At 37.8% G+C, this 23,591-nt stretch overlaps 1 protein-coding gene across 1 annotated transcript in view; it reads left to right on the top strand.

Moving 5' to 3' along the window:
- Nucleotides 1-23,591, top strand: part of GRID2 (glutamate receptor, ionotropic, delta 2) — a 992,360-nt gene that overhangs the window by 26,356 nt on the left and 942,413 nt on the right. The window contains exon 2 of the mRNA XM_006876921.1: nt 10,068-10,187. Coding sequence (XP_006876983.1) covers nt 10,068-10,187 — 120 coding nt within the window. The remainder of the gene's footprint in view (nt 1-10,067; nt 10,188-23,591) is intronic.

The following is a 23,591-nucleotide window of genomic DNA, read 5'->3' as shown; positions in this document are numbered from 1 at the left end:
AACCCACAGCACCACCCCAGGACTCCATGTAAAACTATGGGGAGGGGGGCATTTCAGGTCCTTGGAATAATGGAACTAACTTATTGAAATAACTCACATAGATAATGACAAAAGTTGATTAATATACTAGGGTACACAGAATACATGAGCCCTGGTGTGGCACTGTAGAATAAGCATTCAACTGGTACTGTGAGATGGATAGTTCAAACCCATCAGCTGCTCTTGGAAACTCTATAGTGATCACTGTGAATCAGAACTGACAGACAGCACACGACAACAGAACACATGGAAATATGGGGACTCATTAGACTGGAAAGAAATTGAGGAAAAGGAAAAAATTTGTGTTTTTTTGGTGGGGAACTGGAAGAGACTACAGGATTTTAAATCATGGGTATGAACATATTAGAGCTAAGTTTTAGAAAGAATATTTCAGTTAAAAAAAGACAAACTAAGAAAATGATTACATTTAAAAATATTATTGAACATAAAACTATTGATTCTTTTCTAAATATTCCACATGCAGTTGTTGTTAAGTGCCATCTAGTCAGTTCAGATACACAGGAACCCTGTATAGGGTTTTCAAGAAGCAGTTGATGGGTTTGAACTGCAAAACTTTTGGTCTAGTGTTTATCCTACATCACCATATTAGGAGTCCTAAGTATTCTGAATGGATAAATCAATTAAGATTAATAGATCCTTAACAAATACTGTGGTGTTGGCATCATAGATCAGTTTCTAATTCCTTTTGATGTAAAATATACAGAGTGTGAGAAAGTAGAAAATTTCAATAAATCTGTGGCAATTCTGACATATTTAATATACTCATACAATTCCTCATACGTTTTAAATAAAAAACAAGAGAGTGTTCTTTGAAATGGCAGAAACATTAAAATTACTCTAATTCTTAAAAGGAAGCACAGTGGCTACATACAATAAGCACTGGACTGGGAACTATAAGGTCTGTGAAGCTGTCACCTGACTTGAGGGAGAAAGATGAGGCTTTCTCTCACAAAGATTTTAGAAGCCTCAGAAATCTGATACAGGGTTGCTATAAATCAGAACCAACTGGAAGGCGCTTAACAACAACAACAATTCTTAAAATAATAATTGAATCCTTTAACAAATATTGATTGAATATTACCATATGCTATACTGTGAAATCACAGAATGTGGAGGAAAATAGAAATATCAAAAATAATTACAAGCGTGATGATTTCTACTAAAGGGAAAATACCAACTGCTCTTACTTAAGTGTGAGAATGACAGATTAGCAGAGGAGTTAAGGATGAGTAGGTGTAGCTAGGAAAGGAGAGAGGAGTCTTTCAGGAATGGGGAAGGAAGAAAGCTTCATGCAAGGGGAATAGAACGTTATAAGGCAGAGAGAATTTGGCACATAAACATCATGTAAGAGTCCAGGATGCCTAGTGCAGAGTGCATGGGAAAGTAGTACTTCATTAGCTGGAAAAGTTGAGTAAGGGGATGATCATGAAAGGTTTTATAAGCCATGTTAAAGTCCCTAAACTTTATCTAAGTGGTAAAGTTATGTCACTGAAGTATTGTAAACAGGGGTGGGTATGACAAAATCCGAAGCCTTTGGCTGCTGAGTAGAGAATCTATTGGGTATCTGTAGCTGGAACTTAATGGGCTTAGTGAGAGAACACATTGATGAAGAGGCTGTGCTCCTACAAGACGATGCTGGGGTAAGAGGATGGACTCTGGGAATGGATGGAAGTAGACCTTTTAAAGAGATATTTAGGTGGTGGGAGAGAAGGTGGTAAACAAAACTGGAATTCTTAGGTATTTCACTTAGACAAAAATAACTCTGATTTTTTTTTTTAGAAATAGAAAAATATTACTTTGTCCTTTGTATGAAGCCACTACATATAATTTCGAATTTACAAATATGAACAAAAAATATGCAGAGAGAATTTAGGAAAACATAATCTGACTTACTAGAAAAAACATTAACTTGGAATATCAAACACCCTTTTCATAAAAATTTTGCCTAAAAGCAGTTTTTAAAAAACACAGATTATCTCCCTATCTTGGTTTCCTTGTCGACTAGAAAGTTACACTTCAACTTCAGGTCATTTGAGTTACATTGTTGTTGTTGTTATGTGCCTGGAGTTGGTTCCAACTCATAGCGACCCTGTACAGGGTTTCCAAGGCTCTAAATCCTTACAGGAGCAGAAAGGCTCATCTTTCTCCTGAGGAATAGCGGATAGTTTCGAACTGCTGACCGTGAGATTAGCAGCATGATTTGTAACCACTACTATTGTTGTTGTTAAGTGCCATCGAGTCGGGTCCGACCCATAGCGACCCTGTACAGGGTTTCCAAGGCTCTAAATCCTTACAGGAGCAGAAAGGCTCATCTTTCTCCTGAGGTATAGCGGATAGTTTCGAACTGCTGACCGTGAGATTAGCAGCATGATTTGTAACCACTACTATACCAGCGCATAAAATGGAGGAAACTTTCATTTCATTCAGTTAAATGTACATTTATTTTTTAGGAATCCACTGTCATTTATTTTTGTTATGTTTCATACACAATTTACATAGTCTAGGAGAAAAAAGAATGAAGCACAGATGGAGATTTCAGTTTGGACTCCTCAATTAATCATTTGGGCCTCAGTTTCGTCCTAAGATGTAAATAGTATGACCAGGATGTGAGTAACATCATATTGCTTATCAACTGACTATAAGGATAAAGAAGTCAGTCTCTATTATAAAAATTTTAATTTATACCGTTATATGTGATTATACATGTATATATGTATAATATACATATAGATACACTTATAGACACCAAGAAAGAATTATTTTATGACAAAAAAATTTCATGCTTTTTTTGTTTTGGCTTTTTGCATTCTGTATCTTGGTATTTATCAGTCCACTGTATTTTTTTTTTTTTTTTCTGGGTAGAAATGCAGTGTTTTCTTTGTCATGGTTGTTTTGTTTTGTTTTGTTTTTCTATGAAACTAACTCTCCTGAAATGTGGGGACATCAGAATATGCTTCTAAGCCTGGCATCTCCCAGTGTGCTCATAGCCTTGCTGGGCTCATGTTTATTTAACAAGGTCCTTGGTTACCAAATATGTCTGCAGGTTGCAAGGAGCCTAAGAATATGTATAAGGAAAAAAGACGAGTACCATAAATATTTGATGTTCCATATGATCTCAAATGTATCTCTGAGTTACTTTTCAGTTTAAAAAAGGAAAAGATCCTTCAGCATCATAAATAGTAAAATAAATTCTTAGTAATTCTTTTTTTTCCACAAACTGATTCAATACACAAGGGAACAACAAACTTTTGCTTTATTCACAATATGATTATCCAATAGTAAATTATCCCTAACCCTTGATGCTCATATTTTTGTTTTTCTCCTCTTCTGCTCTACATATTTGCTAACCACTGCTTTTTATATACAGAGTTGTTGTTTCTGTAGTTGTTAAGTGCCATCGAGTTGATTCTGACCAATAGCCACCCTATATACGATTTCTGAAGAGCGGCTGGTGAGCTTGAACTGCCAGTGACCTTGTGGTTCAAACCGACTTTGCAGTACATCACATTAACCCACAGCACCAAACTAGGACTCCATATATTTACATATATATAGTGGGTAGAGTAAAATTCAAGCCAATTTTACTTGCTATGTTTAAAAACGTTTACACAGGCAACATATTTTGCTATCAATTTAAGGAACATTTAGAAGTTATTTTATGTATCATTCATACTATCAATGTTCCATTAGCTCATTTTATTTAGAACCTACTACATCACAAAGAGATAGAAATACACCCTTGCACACACTAAGATAATGACCATTCATCAATATCTAACTGGCACACATTAAAAAATGCCTGTTTTAAAGGTTGATCCCAGGATAGATGAAAATAAGAAAAATCTCAAAATTACTAGAACAGAATATCTAAAATGGGGCTACAATGTGCCCAGTGAAGGTGGCTTCCTGTGGAGCCTCTGCATTACATAAGACCATAGGTGGAATCCTGAACAGCATCCAGAATCTTCAGAGGTGGGAAATTTCCACTTGAAGTGACAAGCAGACCAGCCTGGAGTGGCTAGAAGAACAGAAGATACTTCTTGAAAGAAAGACCAACAGGAAAAATACAAAACAATAACAGCAGACTGACTGATTACTATAAGAACAAGCAAATTGCTTGCCCAGGAGACATCAAAAGAAGTGGTCGGGTCCCCTCAGAGCAAACCCCCTTCCAAGACTAAGACTCAATGGGAACACACACTCTGATTGGTGACCAGGTTCGTCACCTATAAGGGGAAGTGAGAGAAAAACAGCAGTGAAGCTGTGAGCTAAGCCCTACAACATTCAATAGACTCCTGTGAACCCATGTGGAGACCTGGTTGGACAGCAGTATTGCAAGACCTGGGGACTCTTAAGCCCAGAGTTAGCGACATAGCCACAGAGGACTAGAGTGGAGAGTGAAGCATCCAGCTGATAAGAAGAGAGGGCATATGCACAAGAACACCCACACATGTAGATAATACCCACTTGACCTGGCTTCAATGATCAGAACTCAACTAGAAGAAGAAAGAAGAGGAAAAAGAAAAAATATTCTGATGCAATTTGATGAACTTGACCTACACCTATGGATGCAGTAGCTCAAAAGAGGCAACAAATCTTTACAGCAAGGATCATTCCCACCCCCTCCATACACAGAGTAGATAGGAATGGGCAACTTGGACATTGGCTACCCAAAATGGGGAGGGAGCAGGCTTTAAGGGCAAGAAGTGACTGGCTTACAAGCTTTCAAGAAGAAATCTAGATCCAGAGGGCGTAGAAGAAGGTAGAATCTCCACTGAGTAGTATCCAATCTGTCTAAGTGGGGCTGATGAAAGGAAATGCAGATAGGTCTCTTTTGATACAATAGTGAATACTTGTTATCAGGACTGATTGAGAGGGTTGGAAATGTAAAGGTAGATGTTTTGTAGCAAGGAGGGGAGTGTTCAACTTTGTAGTCTAGGAGTGCAGGTCCCTGGGACCATCAAGGGGGAAGAGCGGAGAGCGGGACCCTACTCAGAGAAGCAGTGATGCCAGAGATGGAGGCAGAGATGATGACGATGGATGATGACGGAGTGGCTGGGGACTTTAGACCCAGAGAGGAAGAGGGGCTTTGTGCTGAGAACTGGGGGGTGGGAGGTGGGGCAGGTTTGCAGGGTATATATACCCTTTGGTTGGTTGATGATGCAGGGTGGGGACTGTAACCATGGCAATGTAACAATATATGATAGGATGAATGTAAAACTAATGTTCTCCCATGTAAACTATCACATAATTCACAATAAAACATTAAAAAAAAAAAAGTACTAGACCATTCTGTGACAATCAAAAATCAGAGAGGCTACAGCTAGGTCAGATAAGAAAGGCCTTCAGCTAAAGGGTTTGGTGGTGGTGGTGTGCCGTGGAGTCGTTTCCAACTCATAGAGACCCGTACAGGGTTTCAAGGCTGTAAATCTTTACGGGAGCAAAAAGCCTCATCTTTCTCCCGTGTTACAGCTGGTAGATTCGAACTGCTGACCTTGAGGTTAGAAGCCCAACCCATAACCACTATGCTACCAGAGCTCTTTGCCTAAGGGTTTATTAGCTTGAAATACTGAACTCTCAGGCATGCTTTATTTCTTCATGATGAAAGGTTTAACTAATTAAACATGTACAAGATCATTCGGAATATATCATTAAAACAAACAAATTACAAAGTCAAATAGGTGAGGAGGTAAGTGGAGGCCACAGTAAACTAATACAAGTCAAGTTCTCTGACTTACTGTTTTTTTGTATCTTGTGCATTATAAATGGACTAATTCACTTAGTGCCAGGTACAAGTTAAGGCTAGACATAGGTCAAATGGTCATACAAACATTGATGGGAAACAATGAAATAGTGCTCAGATGTCTATTGGAGTCCTCGTGTGATGTTGTAGGATAAGCACTGGACAATTAGCTGCAAGGTCAGCACTTCAAACGCACTAGCTGCTCCTTGGAAACCATATATAGTGTCGCTATGAATCAGAACTGACTCAACGACACTTAACATCAACAAGATGCCTATTTTTCAAATGTTTAGAAATTTTAAGGGTATAGCATTTTTCCAATGTAACAATTATATCAATATGTAATATCTGTACTTTTATTTTCTATAAATGAAGTACCAATACGTGTTTAAGATTCTGATATAATCATAAGATACTCTTGACAAAGATGTGTGGTTGAGGATCAAAAAAAAGCTCTTTAAAAAGGCATTTGTGGATATTAGTAGTTTAAACTTAACTGTAGTAGTAGAATTTACATTTGTCAAAATTCTAATAAGATCCACTGTATTTACCTAGCTCTTTAAAATGTTCTGTAGCATTTGTATGCTTTCAGATATTGCTGCTGAACTAACATGTGAGATCAAATTGTAAGAAATAAGTATCTTCTTTTATCAAGGATAGAAGCAAGAGGGTCAAAGGAGATAGTCTGGTATCTTTTACATGGGTCTCCAAGTTCTTTCTTACTCCAGGTATCCTTGTTTCCCACATACACATCATGTTTCCAAGGAAAGTTTGGTAGATTTACCTCACACAACAGGTAGTATTTATGTTATCAAACAACTGCATTTTTTAATACACAGTTTCTGAGGAGCCAAATAATATTAATCCATAGAGTCTAGGTTTATTATAATAATTTTTAGTTTACTAAAGTCTTTCTATAGATGGATTCTTTATCCTAGGAAATATTTCTAGACTATTTTTATGGAGTACCAGCTGACAAGTGAATAACCACTGTGATCCAGTCAGTTCCAACTCATAGTGACACCTTGTATAAGATTTTCAGGACTGTAAATCTTTCTGAGTTTCCCACCGAGTGACTGGTGGCTTTGAAGTGCCAACCTTGTGGTTAGCAGCCCAAAGCCTAGCAACACCAGGACAAGACATTAGACCCACAATCCGTTGTCATCAAGTCAGTCTGACCCATAGCAGAACTATTGTTATTGTTGTTAAGCATTGTTGAGTTGAATCCATCTCAAAGTGATCCTGTGTATTGTTTCCAAGGAGCAGCTAGTGAGTTTGAACCGCTGACCTTGTGGTTTAAACTGACCTTGTGGTCCAGTGCTTTATCCTACAGTGCCACACCAAGATTCCACAGAGTAAAATTGCCCTATAGCATTCCCAAGGCTGTAATCTCTATGGAAACAGCCTAGTACATTTTTCTATCTAGACCCATCTATGCTTCTTCTTTTACCTTTCTTCAGTGTTACCCAACCCTTCCCTCAAGCACATCTGTAAAGGAATGACTGGGTCCCAGACTAACTGCTTTAAATCGTTTCCCCCAAATACTAACAAAAAAATGTAATCTAGTTGACATTTGCCAAAAAATTTTCATAATCATCTAAATACTCAAGTATATAATAAAATATTGTGACCCCCCCCCCAAATAAATGTTGAACTAAAAAACAAACAAAAACCAGGAGCATGCCTACAATTTCAAAGAGAATTAGAAAGCATCTGCAACTAAAGAATGAAATAATGCTGTAGATAATGATGATGAAGGAGCCCTGTTAACACAGTGTTGGATTGTAATCCAAAATTTTGATGGTTTGATTCCATCACCTGCTAAGCAGAAGAAAGATGAGGCAGTCTGCTTTTTAAAATTATTATTATTATGAATTATGTGGTAGTCTACATGGGAGAACACCAGCCCCACATTCATCCTATCCTACTTTGCTTCACTGCAATGATAACAATTCCCTGCATGCCTCATCAAACAACCAACGGGTATACCCACAAGCCCGCCCCCTGGCCATCAACACACAGACCCTCTCCCTCTCGGAGTCCAGAGTCCCCAGGTGCTCCATCTCTCCACGTCATCATCTCTGGTGTTGCTGCTTCTCTGGACAGAGTCCGCACTCCAATCCTCTCCCTTGACAGTCCCAGGGATGAGGCTTTTGTAAAGATTTATACCCTTAGAAGCCCTATGGAATGGTTCTACTCTGTTCTATAGCATTATTATGAGTCAAAATGGACTCAACGATAGTAATACTGATTAAGCTTGCACCACATGTCAAGCACTGTTCTTTATGCTTTGTCTGTATTACATTATAAGAAGACATATAATAATCTTCTAGGCTAAGTACTGCTATTTTTCCTATTTTACAGATGTAAAAATTGAAACAGAGAAATGAAATAACATACCAGGTGGATGCTGCTAGTAGACTCTAATGTGGAGTCCTGGTGTGGCACTGCAGGTGAATGTGTTGGACTGCAAAGTAGCTTTGAACCGAAAGGTTGGCAGTTTGAGCACACCAGCTGCTCTTCAGAAATCCTATACAGGGTCATTATAAGTCAACTGACTGGAGGGCTCTTAACAACAACAACAGACTCTACTGCATTGATCAAACCTAGAAAGTTTGACTTTAAATGCCATGCTCTTTACTGCTAGGTTTCAAGTATAAAGAAACCTACAGATACAACAAAATTAACATGTCACATAATGTAAAAGAAACTGGCTTACTAGGAGAACTGAATAAAGGATTGTTTTTGTTGCTTATTATTATTAGAAAAGTTAAACACATTAAATATGGAAGTTAATAATTACGGTGTAAAACATTAATCAGCAATGGTTTACTGAACTGTTACTAACTTAGCATCATGTAATAGGCTATGAAACACAGATGAACTATGAGATACAGCAAACCACATAGTTCTGCCAACAAAAAAGACAAGAAACTGAGCTAGAGGTCATGGCAAGTGAGAAATATTTAAGGAGCAACATCACAGAGGTGAAAATTGAAGCAATTAACAAACTGGGACAATTTGTTATCCAAATAAATGTCAATATCAAGCCAGAACTCTAAGTTAGTTTAGTATTGAAGTGCCTCAAAATGTGATTTTCATTTGTAAAATCATAGATAATTTGAAAGCTGATAAGCTAAACTGAGAAAAGAATAATAAACAAGAAAGAGAGAAGTCTGACCGACGTTGCCATCTGTTGGGGAAATGAACAGCTGTCATAGTGAATGAAAGATGAAACCTGGAAATCCCCAATGAACCTCAATTGCTAGCACTACTGTTTAAAAGTAAAAACAGATTTTAAGCCTAATTTAGCCTCTTATTTTATTTTGCAAAAATATTTAAACAAGGAGGGAAAATATCCCTCCAATAATTTGGAAACCACAGATGTTACAATTTCTAGAAATTATTTTAGAACTAATTTGAGTAGAATACTGTTGTAGCTAAGAATATTAGATTTAAAAAAAAACAAAAACAAACCTTTTCCCAACTTATCTCTTGTATTTTCCAGAAGCATTTTGTTTTCTGACTAATATGTTGTTGTTGTAATTAAGTGCCATTGAGTCGATTCCGACCCATAGCGACCATATATAGGGTTTCCAAAGAGTAACCGGTGAGCTTGAACCTCCGACCTTGCAGTTCAAATGGCTTTGCAATCTGGCGCATTAACCCACAGTGCCACACCAGGACTCTTTCTGACTAATAGCCCCATGAAAATCACAAGCTATGGTAGGAAAAAAACGAAGCCTAGAAATTACTTTTGGCTCTAACATGGTGTCATTTTGAGCAGTCATTAGACTTTCTTAGTCTAAATAATTTTGCATATAAAACGGATGATATTGAAGTAAGTGATGTACAAGATTACTTTCTATCGCATTCCTATTTATGCTCCACACATATGAAAACAAAATTTATGGTCCACTAATAATTGCAAAATTAAATTAATGCTTATTTTAAAAATGGAGGTAAAGTTCCTAGAAATTCCTTATGTATATATATATATATTTTAAAGCATATACATTATACAAAATTATATATATATATATATATATATAATTTTGTAGTTGTTGTTCAGTGTCGTTGAGTCAGTTCCGACTCATAGCAAACCTGTATAGCGTTCCCAAAGAGCAGCTAGTGAGCTTGAACTGCCAACCTTGCTGTTCAAACTGAATTTACAGTCCAGTGCATTCACCCACAGCGCCACACAAAGGTTGAATGAAGTCATTCTGAAAATGTGAATCAGTGTCTTTTCTTTTCTTTTCTTTAGGGTGGAGTTAACGGATTGACTGGAGAGTTAGAATTTGGAGAAAATGGAGGCAACCCCAATGTTCACTTTGAAATCCTTGGAACCAATTATGGAGAAGAACTTGGCCGAGGTGTTCGAAAAGTAAGACTACAGACACAAACTAATATGTATTTCCTATACTAATTACGGTTTGCCTTGAGCTTGAATGTTTGCCATACAATATAGTCACAGTATACATTCATATTTGTAGTGCAGTTTGTAACATAAAGAAGAGAGAAAAGAAATGGGCCTTTGAGTACCTTTAAATAGGAGTGACCAGTTCCAGAAAAAGAACACAATGTTTGGGAAAGTATAGGGTCAGCAAAAAACAGCAAGACCCTCAATGACATAGATTGATACAGTGGCTGCAAATACAATGATTATGAGGGTGGCAAAGGATTGGGTAGTGTTTCCTTCTGTTGTACATAGATTCACAATGATTCAGAATTGAAGCCACTACATCTAACAATGATAACAGCAAATAGTACTTAACACAAGTAGTAAGCTAAAATGCTATTTATGCCTTAGAATAATTTAACAGGAAAAGAGTAATCTGTGGTATAGCTAGGGAAACAACATAATTTTTCCTTTGTTGTATCAATTTTTTTGAAGTGAATTTTGTATGTGTACAATGCAAAACTGCTGGGGTTTCTATTTGTACTGTGAACAAAATCAGAATAAGAAGTTGGATAAATTTCACATAGTAAAAGACAAAGTCTATACAATGTGGCATTGCAGTATTTCACCTTCTATATGTGTCGTGTAATAAGTAGAAATTGGTTTACAGCTCTTGTAATATACTACAGATCATATGTAAAAGATAACTGAACTCCTATAAAGCATGTTTCATTAAATACTGGGAAAATAACTTTCTCAAGGAGAAATATAAAAGCCTCCAGAGGAATGACTTTTGTAAGGTTTGGATTTGATATTTTATATATACTTTGGTAGAGAAAAACCTAAGTTAACTTAGGATGCATAGAACGCCTATAACTATAGGAAAAGTGTAATCTGCTAGAATTATAACTGTATAATGTTGACTGCATGGAGTGTAAGTTTCTTCCATGTTTCTTTCCAGTGCTGAGATGCAGTATGCAGAAAAAGTAACGAATAAAAGCTATACATTATTAAGTGGTGATGGTTGTGTGTCGTGGAGTCGGTTCCACCTCATAGCAACCTTATGCAGTGTTTAAGAGCCTGTGGATCTTTACAGGAGCAGAAATTTTCAACTTTTATCCACAGAGTGGCTTGCAAATTTGAACAGCTGACCTTGTAGTAAGCAGTCCATAGCTTATCCTAAAGCTCCACACAAGGACTGCTTATTGCATTATAGTGAATAGCAAACTCTGAAAAACTACATAAAACACACGGATAGTTTAATGAATTATTTTAAAGGAAACAGACACTACTCTAGTCCAACAATAGGACATGTCAAGCAGAGTGCTCTATAGAATAAGTACTGGAATGCAAACCACAAGGTGAGCGGTTTGAGCCCACCAGCCCTACCTCAGGAAAAAGATGATGCTCTCTGCCCTTGTACCTTGACTTCCTCCTCTGAAATACTATACAGGTTGGAATGTCTCATGGCAATGGTTTTGGGATTTGGGGTTAATTTTATTAAGACCTTATAAATTTAAAATTTATATTTTTACTAAATGATTCATTGTATTAAGTAATGCATTTTACTAAATGATTAATTTTACTAAATGATGCATTTTGTTATTATAAAGAGTTTTACTTTGATTCATACATCTTTCTTTTTTATGGCATGGATTCCCTTATTCACACAAGTTTTAGAAGTTTGCCTCTTGGGAAAGCCATTTCTAGTTCCCATTAAAAGCACACACCCTGCCATGAATGAAATTATTCACTTCCTTATATATTCAACAAATGCAGAGCATCTCTTGTCTCGGGTTGCATTAATAACCCCAAAACTCAAAGATCCTTGTTCACATAAGGCTTATATCCAGCAAAGATGGACAATAGGTAATTTACAATAACTTTTGAAATAGTTTATAGAGTTGACTTTTTTACAAATTTATTATCATGGAGTTTATCTGGACTCACAGCGACCCTACAAGAAACAGTAGAACTGCCCTATAGGGTTTCCAAGTCAGTCCTCCTTACAGAACCAGACTGCCACTGAGAAGCAGCTGGTGGTTTTAAAACACTGACCTTTTGATTAGCAGCTGGATGCTTAATCACTGTGCTATTGGAGCTCTATAGAGTTGACTCAACTGCTATGGAAAATCTAATCCAGGACCAGAGGTACTAACATCACCTGGGAGGGACCTTGTTGGAAATACAGGATCATAGGCCTCATCCAGAGCCACTGAATCAAAATCACATTTCACAATATCCCCATGGGTATCTTGTGTGCAATTGTCTTTTAATTGCTGTAAAAATTATATATAATGCAACATTTGCCAATTCAACATTTTTAAGTGTACAATTCAGTGACACCAGTTACAACAATCATGCCGTGCAACCATCATCGATAATCATTTCTGAATTTTTCATCACCATACACAGCAACTCAGAACATCCCGGACCAAGCTTCTCTCTTTGCCCGACCTCCCTAGACCCTCATAACAACTAGCAAACTGTGGTCTCTGTATATTGACCTACTCTAGTTATATGATATAAGTGAGATTATACAATATTTGCCCTTTTATGATTGATTTACTTCACTAAACATTGTGTTTCCAAGGTTTATTCACGTTGCGTGATGTATCAGGATTCAATTTATCCTATGGCTGAGTCATATATTCAATTGTATACTTTAATTCATACATTTTGCCTTAAAGAATATATTGGCTGATATGTTGTTGTTGTTAAGTGCCATCGAGTCAGTACCAGCTCATAGCGACCCTATGCACAACAGAACGAAATACTGCCTGGTGCTGGGCCAACCTCACAATTGTTGCCATACTTCAGCCCAATGATGATGCCATACTGCCAATCTATTTTGCTGGGAGTCTTCCTCATTTTCTCTGACCCTCCACTTTACCAAACATTATATCCTTCTCTAGTGACTGGTCCCTCCTTACAATATGTCTGAAGTATGTGTGATGAAGTTTGGCCATTTTGGCCTCCAAGGAGCACTCTGGCTGCACTGCTTCCCAAACAGATCTGTTGGTTCTTTTGGCAGCCCATGGTACTTTCAATATTCTCCTCCAACACCATAACTCAAATGCATCAATTCTTCTACGGTCTTCCTTATTCACTGTACAGTTTTTGCATGCATATGAGACTAGTGAAATACCATGACTTGGGTCGGGCGCACCTTAGTCCTCAAGCTGACAGCTTTGCTCTTCAACACTTTCAAAAGGTCTTGTGCAACAGATTTTCCTAATCATTTGATTTCTTGAGTGTTGCTTCCGTGAGTGTTGATAGTTGATCCAAGAATAGTGAAATTCTTGACAACTTCAATTTTTCTCCATTGATAAGAATGCTGTTTATTGGTCCAGTGGAATATTTTTGTTTTATTTACATTGAGATGCAATCCATACCAAAAGCTGTGGTCTTTGACCTTCATCAATAAACACTTTAAGTCCTCTTCACTTTCAGCAAGCAAGGTTGTATCATCTGCATATCGCAGGTTGTTAATGAGTCTTCCTCCAATCCAGATGCCACGTTTTTCTTCATATAACACAGCTTATGGATTATTCCATCCTGGTGTGGTGCTGTGGGTTAATGTGCCAGACTGTTAAGCCGTTTGAACTGCAAAGTCAGTGGTTCAAACTCACCAGCTGCTCTTTGGAAACCCTATACATGGTCACTATGGGCCAGAATTGACTCAATGCCACTTAATAAAAACAACATGGAATAGTTTAAGGAGCTCTGGTAGCCTAGTGTTTACAAATTGGGCTGCAAAACCTTAAGGTCAGCAGTTCAAAATTACCAGCTGTTCCACAGGAGAAAGATGAGCCTTTCTGATGCCATAAAGATTTACAGCCTCGGACACCCTGGACAGGGTCGCTATGAGCCAGAACCAATTCCATGGCACATAACAACAACAACAACATGGGATTATTTGCTCAGCATACAGGTTGAATAAGTATGGTAAAAGAATACAGCCCTGTTGTACACCTTTCCTAATTTTAAACCATTCGGTCTTCCCATGTTCTGCTTGAACAACTGCCTCTTGGTCCATATACAGATTCCTCAGGATCACAATTAAGTGTTCCAGAAATACTCATACTTTGCAATGTTGTCCATAGCTTGCCATGATCCACACAATCAAAAGTGTTTGCGTAGTCAATAAAGCACAGGTAAACATCTTTCTATTCATAAGGTTTTCAGAAAAAACCTTCACATCTCAATGCAAAGAAAACAAAAATCCTCACCACTGGACCAATAAACAACATTCTTATCAATGGAGAAAAGATTGAAGTTGTCAAGAACTTCATTCTTCTTGGATCAACTATCAACACTCATGTAAGCAGCAGTCAAGAAATAACGTATTGTATCAGGCAAATCTGCTGCTCAAGACCTTTTGAAAGTGTCGAAGAGCAAAGCTGTCAGCTTGAGGACTAAGGTGCACCTGACCCAAGCCATGGTATTTTCACTAACCTCATATGCATGTGAAAGCTGGACAATGAGTAAGGAAGACCGTAGAAGTCTTTTGGGTTATGGTGTTGAAGGAGAATAATGAAAGTGCCATGGGCTGCCCATAGAACCTACAGATCTGTGTTGGAAGAAGTGCAGCCAGAGTGCTCCTTAGAGGCCAAGATGGCCAAACTTTCATCTCTCATACTTTCGACATATTGTCAGGAGGGAGCAGTCACTGGAGAAGGATATCATGTTTGGTAAGGTGGTGTGTCAAAGAAAAAGAGGAAGACCCCCAACAAGATGGATTGGCCAAGCATGGCAACAGTCGTGAGGCTGGCCCAGGATTGGGCAGTATTTCGTTCTGCTGTCCATGAGGTTGCTATGAGTCAGTACCGACTCAATGGTACCTAACAACAACAACAACAAACATCTTTCTGATATTCTCTACTTTAAGCCAAGATCCATCAGATATCTGCAATGCTATCCTCCTTTCGTGGCCTCTTCTGAATCCAGCTTGAACCTCTTGAAGTTCTCTGTCAATTTATGCTTGCAGCCGTTTCTATATCACCTTTAGTAGAACTTTACTTGCATGGGATATCAAAGATATTCTCCAATGATTTCCATATTCCGTCGGGTCACCTCTCTTGAGAATGGGCACAAATATGGATCTCTTCCAGTCCGTTGGTCATACAGCTCTTTTCCAAATTTCTTGGCATAAATGAGTGACTGAATCCAGTGTTGCCTCACTTTCTTGAAAGATTTCAATTTGTATTCCATCAATTCCTGGTGCCTTGTTCTTTGCCAATTCCTTCAATATACATTGGACTTCTCCCTTCAGTATCATTGGCTGTATCATATGCTACCTCTTGAAATGGTTAACCATTTTCTTTTGATAGTGACTCACCAGCCATCACAATACGACAAAGTGACAGACGAGTGGTTGTTTGCTGATATAATAGAGGTAAATTTACTTACTTTGAGTTATTATTTGGAAGGCATTTCTCTTCATGATCTTTTCTACTTTAAACATTCCTATTCTTTTGTTTGGCATAAATTCTTATTGTTGTTGTTGTTAAGTGCCGTCGAGTTGGTTCCGACTCATAGCGACCCTGTACAGGGTTTCCGAGGGTGTAAATCCTTACGGGAGTAGAAAGCCTCATCTTTCTCCTGTGGAGCGGCTAGTAGTTTCGAACCGCTGACCTTAAGGTTCGCATCCCGATTCGTAACCACTACACTACCAGAGCTCCTTATAAGCAGTGTATAATTGAATCAATTGTATTCAGTTTCACAATTTATGCCTATGTCATTGTTGCTGCTAACTGAAACTGTATAAGGTTTCTGAGGAGTGGCTGCTGGGTTTGAACTACCAAACTTGTGGTTTGCAGCTCAGTGCTTATACTACAACACTACACTAGGACTCCATTTCTATAAACCAGAACATTTTCTTGTATTTATATATAATATTTATTTACTAATATATTTAGGTTTAATATACTATCTTGTACATTCTACCATTTTGTACACTACTTTTCTTGCCTGTTGTACATTTTTTCTCTCTTTTCCTGCCTTCTTTTGGGTTGATATGTATGAGAGAACATTTATATATTAGAGAACTTCAAAAAATTCATGGAAAATAGAATTAAAATATAAAGGAATTTTCCACAAACTTTTTGAAGTCCCCTAGTGTATAGGACTCCTGTTGTGATGCTATAGAATAAACACTGGACTGCTAATCATAATGTCAGTGATTCAAACTACAAGCTGCTCCTCAGAAACACTATACAGTGTCACTCTCAGTTAGACTGACTTGATGGTACTTAACAACAGGATGAAAGCATATATTGTGTGACAGAGAAATAGTCACAATCTACTCAGCAGCAATGTGCCATATATAAGAAGTGGCTTCAAAAAGTTTTGGGGGAAATGGAATTAAAAGATTATGGAATTTTTTCTCAAATTTCCTCCGAGTGTGTGTATGTGTCTTCCTTTTCTTTCATTTTATATATATGTTATATACTGTTTCCTCTAGAACATATAATATATACCCTTAATTTATCCAATGCCTTAAATTATTCAATAACTTTGTCCTCCTCATAGATAATAAATAGGCTTTTAACTCCATTGACCCAATTGATCCACTTAAAAAAAGTATATTTTATTATTGTCATGTATTTTAATACCCTTTTTATTTTACTTCAAAGCAATGTTATTACTGTTTTGTACTGTAAATATTTATTTACTTCTATCAAGGAATTTACCACTTTCTTTCCTCTTTTTTTTCATGAATTACTATATGCATCTTGAATTGTTTTTCTTCTGCCTTTTCACTACCTGAATTGGAACTTTAAAGTTCCTTTGTGGATGATTGTCTTGTGGTAAAATTTTAAAGTTTTTGTGTACCTGCACATGTCTTCACTTAATTTTCTTTCTTTAAAGATATTTCCACTAGACAGAATTTTAAATTCATATTTTTTTATTTCTTTCAGTACTTTGACAATATCACTGTACTGGTTTCAGTTTTAATGTGCCTGCTGTCTGTGTAACTGATCATGCTTTGACAGTAATCTGTTCTTTTTACTTCTTTTAAGATTTTCCTTTGTTTATAGATTTTCCTTTCTTGATTTCATAGGTTTTATTATAATGTCTAGATGTGGATTTACTAAACTGTACCTAGATGTGCTTCCATGAATGTTGATGATTGATTTGAGAAAAATGAACTCTTTGACAACTTCAGTATTTTCTTCATTGATAAGAGTGTTGTTTATTGGTCCAGTGGTGACAATTTTAGTTTTCTTTACATTGAGATGCAATACATATTTGATTTTCATCAGTATTTCATGTCCTCTTCACTTTCAGCAAGCAAGATTTTATCATCTGCATATCGTAGTATGTTTAAATAGTCTTCCTCCAATCCTGATGCCATGGTTTTCTGCATATAATCCAATTTCTCTAATTATTTGCTCAGTATACAGATTTAATAAGAATGGTGAAAGAATACAACCCTGACACACATCTTTCCTAATTTTAAACCATTCCATGTTCCCTTGTTCTGTTCAAACACAGGTTCAAGTACAGGTTCCTCATGAGCACAATTACATGTTCCAGAATACTCATCCTTCAAAATGTTGTCCATAGCTTGTCATGATCCACAGTCAAAAGCCTCTGCATAGTCAGTAAAGCACAGGTAAACATCTATCTGGTATTCTCTGCTTTCTGCCAAGATCCATCATATATCAGCAATGATTTCCCTCATCCCATGTCCTCTTCTGAAACCAGCTTGAACCTCTGGAAGTTTACTGTAAATGTATGCTTGCAGCCATTTCTGTATTACCTTTACCAAAAAACTTTACTCACATGAGTTATCAGTGATATTGTCTGATGATTTCTGAATTCCGTCGGGTCATATCTCAAATACGGATCTCTTCTAGTCATTTGGCCAGTTAGTTGTCTTTCAAATTTCCTGGAATAGATGAGTGAGTGCCTCCAGTTCTGCCTCATTTTGTTGAAAGATTTCAATTTGTATTCCATTAATTCCTGGTGCCTTTTCTTTGCCAATGCCTTCAATGCCCATTGGACTTTTTCCTTCAGGATCATTGGGTCTTGATCTTATGCTACCTCTTGAAATGGTTGAGCATCAACCATTTCTTTTTGGTAGAGTGACTGTTTATTCCTTCCATCTTCTTTTGATAGTTTCTGCATCATTCAATAATTTCCCCAGAAAATTCTTCAATACCGCAAGTCAATGCTTGAATTTTTCCTTCAGTTCCCTCAGCTTGAGAAATGCTAAATGTATTCTTCCCTTTTGGTTTTCCAACTCCAAGTCTTTGCACATTTCTTTATATTTGACTTTGTCTTCTCAAGCTGTCCTGTGAAATTTTCTGTTCAGCTCTTATATATCTTCGCTTCTACCTTTTCCACCTCTGTGCTTGAGAGCAAGTTTCAGAGTCTTTTCTGACATCTGTTTTGATCTTTTCCTTCTTTACTGTCTTCTAATGATGTTTTGCTTTCTTCCTGTATGATGTTCTTGATGTCATCTCACAACTCTTCTGGTCTTTGGTCCTTAGTGTGTAATGCATCAAATCTGTTCTTCAGATGAGCTCTAAATTCAGAAGGGATATATTCAAGGTCATATTCTGGCTCTTGTGGACTTGTTTTCATTTTCTTCAGCTTCAGCCTGAATTTGCATATGATCAATTGAAGGTCTGTTCCACAATCTGCCCCTGGCCTTATTTTGGCTAATGGTATGGAGCTTTTCCGATGTCTCTTTCCACAGATGTAGTCAATTTGATTTCTATGTATTCCATCTGGTGAGATCCATGTGTATATTCATATTTTTATGTTTCAAAAAGGTATTTGCCCTTCCAAGACTAAGACTCAAGGGAAATACATGAGCAGACATGTGCTCTGATTGGTGACCATGTTTATCACTGATAAGGGGAAGTGAGGGAAAAACAGCTGTGAAGCTACGAGCTAAGTCCTACCATGTTCAATAGACTCCTGTGAACCCAGGTGGAGACCTGGTTGGCCAGCAGTGCGGCAAGAACTTGGGATTCTTGGGCCCAGAGTCAGTGACATAGCCATTGAGGACTAGAGTGGAGAGTGATGAATCCAGCTGATAAGAAGTGAGGGCATATGCACAAGAACACTCACAGTTGAAGATAATACCCACTTGACCTGGCTTCAATGGCTGGATAATCAGAACTCAACTAGAAGAAAGCAGAGTAAAAAAAGAGTAATCTGACACAATTTAATGAACTTGACCTATACCTATGGGTGTAGTAGCTCAAAAGAGGGAACAAATCTTTACAGCAAGGATCATTCCCACCCCCTCAATACACATGGTAGACAGGGATGGGCAACTTGGACATTGACTCCCCAAAATGGGGGGTGGGGCACAAAGACAATAAGTGACTGGCTTACAAGCTTTCAAGAGGTAGCCTCGATCCAGAGACCATGGAAGACAGTAGAAACTCCACTGAGTAGTATCCAAACTGTTTGGGAGAAGGTGATGAAAGGAGATAGGGATAGGACTCTTGTGGTACAATAGTGAGTAATTGCTATAAGGACTGACTTTCAGGGTTGGAAATCTAAATGTAGACATTTTGTAGCAGAATGAGGGGAGTGATTGATTTTGCAATCCAGGAGTGGAGGTCCCTGGGACCATCAAGGGAGAAAGGCAGAGAGCGGAACCCTACCCAGAGAAGCAGTGACACCAGAGATGGAGGCAGAGACGATAACATGGAGAGATGTAGTGGCTGGAGACTCTAGACCCAGAGAGGGAGAGGGGCTGTGTGCGGACGACATAGGGGCAGGCTTGTGGGGTATACCCTTTGGTTGATTGATGATGCATGGAGGAAATTGTAACTATGGAAATGAAATGATATACAATAGGATCAATGTAAAGCTAATGTTCTTCCATGTAAACAATCACATAATTCACAATAAAACATTTTTTAAAAAAGGTATTTGCCATGAATAGACCATTGGTCTTGAGAATTTCTATCATGCTATGTCCAGCATCTTTTCTATCACCAAGGCCATAATTTCCATCCTTTGATCCATCCTCTTTGTTTGCAACCTTTACATTCTCAATGCCAGTAATTATCAATATATCTTGATTGCATATTTGTTCAATTTCAGACTGAAGAAGTTAGTAGAATTCTTTAATTTCATCATGACTGGTTTTAGTGGTTTGTGCATAAATTTGGATAATTGTGGTATTAACTGGTCTTACTTGGATATTATCCTATCACAGATAGCGTTGTACTTCATGACCGATCTTGGTATGCTCTTTTTTATGATGAATTCAATGCCATTTCTCCTCAATTTTTCATTCCTGGCATAGTAAATCATGTGATTTTCCTATTCAAAATGGCCAATACCAGTCCATTTCAGCTCACTAATGCCTCGGATACCAGTGATTATGTGTCCATTTCATTTTTTACAATTTCCAATTTTCTAGAATCATACTTCATACATTCCATGTTCTGATTATTTATTAATGGATGTTTACAGTTGTTTCTCTTCATTTTGAGTTGTTCTCCATCAGCAAATGAAGGTCTCAAGGGTTTTACTCCATTCACGTCACCACAGTCAATTCTACTTTGTTGAGGTGGCTTTTCTTCAGTTACATTTTGAGTGCCTGCCAACCTGAGGGCTCATCTTCCAGCACTGTATCTAACAGCGTTCCACTGCTATACGTAAGGTTTTCAGTGACTCAATATTCGGAAGTAGTTCATCTCTCCTTCTTCCTAGTCTGTCTTCATCTGGAAGCTCATCTAAAACCTGTCTACCATGGGTTACCCTGCTGGTATTCAATATACCCATGGCATAGCTTCCAGAATCATAGCAACACACAAGCCACCACAGTACAATAAACTGACGGACGAGTGGTGGAAAGCAAAAGTTTAGAGTGTCAGAAATTTTAAAAATTCAGCTTGTATCACTTAATAGCCAAATGACTTTGGGCATGTTACTAATGTTATAAGGCTATAATCTAAATGAGTTAACATATTTAATGCATTCACCACTGTGCTTGAGAACTGTCTTTGTACATCAATAGACATTGTTGCAGCTAGCTATCAGCAATGAAAGAAATCTCAGTGGAATACTAATGTCATATGTTTAAATTACAACATGTTGAAATGAAAAAAATAAAGGGGAGAAGGTAGGAATAGTAAGGGCAAATACCAAATTAGCATACTAGACTGTATGCTATTTAACATGAAGTTAATGGAAGTCATTTTTAAAATGTAATAAATTTGAATATGTATGTGCAAAAAATGTGGCACCAATCATCCCTCCCATAGCATTCTCTACTCAGCGTTGCTGGGTTTGATAATTCATTGCAATGGCCACACAGAACTCAGAAATGATATTCACAGTTCCTGGGCTTATTACAAAGTTGTTGTTAAGTGCTGCTGAGTCAGTTCTTGCTCATAGGGACTCTGTTAGAGTTTGTGAGGAGAAGTTTGTGAGTCTGAACCACTGATATTGCTGTTCAAACCCACAGCACAGTTCAGTGCTTATCCTGCAGTACCACACCAGCTAGCAGGTCAGAAATGCTCAGGGGACCATTGTTTCAGTCAGTACACTATATCTTCAGCTGTGCCCTCAGGCAGATCTTGTCTCTGCCCTGTGAAAGTTGCAAGCTCTTTTAGGGTTGCTGATCAATGCCCACGGGATACACCACTCCGCTATAAGCCTCAGCTGGAAGACACTTGGCTTTAGCTGTGTAGGTCAGCAAACATGACTCTCCTAATTAAATGCCTGGAGGCACCCCAATCTACAATCCAACTTCCTCACCAAAGTCAGTCAGATTTATTTGTTCCATAGACTGCAAAGTTCACTGCTCTCCTCATGCTCTGGCTCTTTGTTCTACTGTTGTTGCTACTACTCTGCCATACCTCTGATATCACAGCTCTTTGTCACTTGGTCAATGAACAGGGTGAGTCAAAAGTATGTGCTCCACTACTGGCTCTTCTTCTTTGATGGTAGTTAAATCACCACTCCCGCTTCTGAAACAGCTCATTTAAAAGCCAACAAGATGGTAACACTGACCAGTTCCCTCATTAGATTTCCAAATGTTTGCAGTCACAATCCTCTTAACAATCACTCAAAAGTGAATCATCAGCATCCCCCCCCCCACCACCACCACCTTCTCTTACCCATACCTATTAGCAAAAAATTGTCTGGTGGTCATTTACAAAGGCTATGGCTAAACGAGACATGAAATAGTTCACCACTTCACATTTAGGATGATCAAAGATATAGTAAGGAAGAAAATAATGAAGACAAGGAAAGAAAGTTCTTCATTGGTAGAGTTTCAGGGGAAAGAAAGACGACTGTGTCTAGAATTAGATGAAGTGGTTAACTTTAAGCACAAGGGGTCTGGGAGCTGTAGGTTGGGAGTTTGGGCACTGTTTTCTAGAGTAATGGATTGCAGGTAATGATAGAATGGGTATGAATGCAAGCAAATCTTCATATTTGGTGCTAGGAAGTTTTTGTTGCTGTTGTAGTTGTTGTTTAAGTGGGAGATGAAAGTATCTGATGAAGGGTGAAGACTAGAATGTTGGAAATGTTGCAGTTAGAGGTTTAAACACTGAAGAGGTTTGAAATAGCTCCTGTGTTAAAGAGGCAAGTTGACTAGGGGAGTATCTAAGAATTGCCAGTCAAGTTTGCTGGCTCATAAGAAGTTGTTATTATTAATTGACCTCTGACTCATGGAGACTGCATGCGCAAAGGAATAGGACCATTGTGATCTACAGGGATGTCATTGGTTGTTTTGTGTGTGTGTGTATGTCTGTTTTTCTTGTTTCTGTTTTTGTTTTTTTATAAATTTCTAGGCTGCTCATCTTAGTCTGTCTTAATCTGGGAGCTCTGCTGAAATTTCTTCGGTATCATAGAAACACGCAAGCCTTCACTGACAGATTATTGGTGGCTGTGCTTGAGGTACATTAGTCAGGAATTGAATTTGGGTCTTCCACAAGGAAGGTAAGAGTTCTACCACAGACTCACCACTGCCCTCCTTAAGAGTAGACAGATAATGGATTCATTTAGCAGCAACCTATCTGTTTGTATGCTTTTCTCCTCCAGCAGTGTTCAGCAGAATGAATAATTTTGCATTAATTTAGGGTGGAAGTTTAACAAGGATTTTGTTTGTTTGGTTGGTTGGTTGACAGTGTTTTATTTAGTTGTTTTTGTTTTATTTTATGGCAGTACAATAAAATAACAAGTGTAAGGATATTGACAAGAGAATGACTGAAGTGAAGGGGATGAAATCTATATTGGACATGATGGTTGTGAAGACAGGAGGATCTTAACACTACATAGAAAGTGTGATTTGAGATGATAAAGCCTTTAGCAAGTGTGGCATGAATTAAGCGAGAAAGCTTCAGAAAAGGAAGTTGTATTTTTGGAGAGAGATACCAAAATTTATTATTTCAAAGGTGG

This window comes from Chrysochloris asiatica, unplaced genomic scaffold (assembly GCF_000296735.1).
Source record: "Chrysochloris asiatica unplaced genomic scaffold, ChrAsi1.0 scaffold00427, whole genome shotgun sequence".
NCBI classification, from domain to species: Eukaryota; Metazoa; Chordata; class Mammalia; order Afrosoricida; family Chrysochloridae; genus Chrysochloris; species Chrysochloris asiatica.
This window is presented reverse-complemented; position numbering and strand designations above follow the sequence as displayed.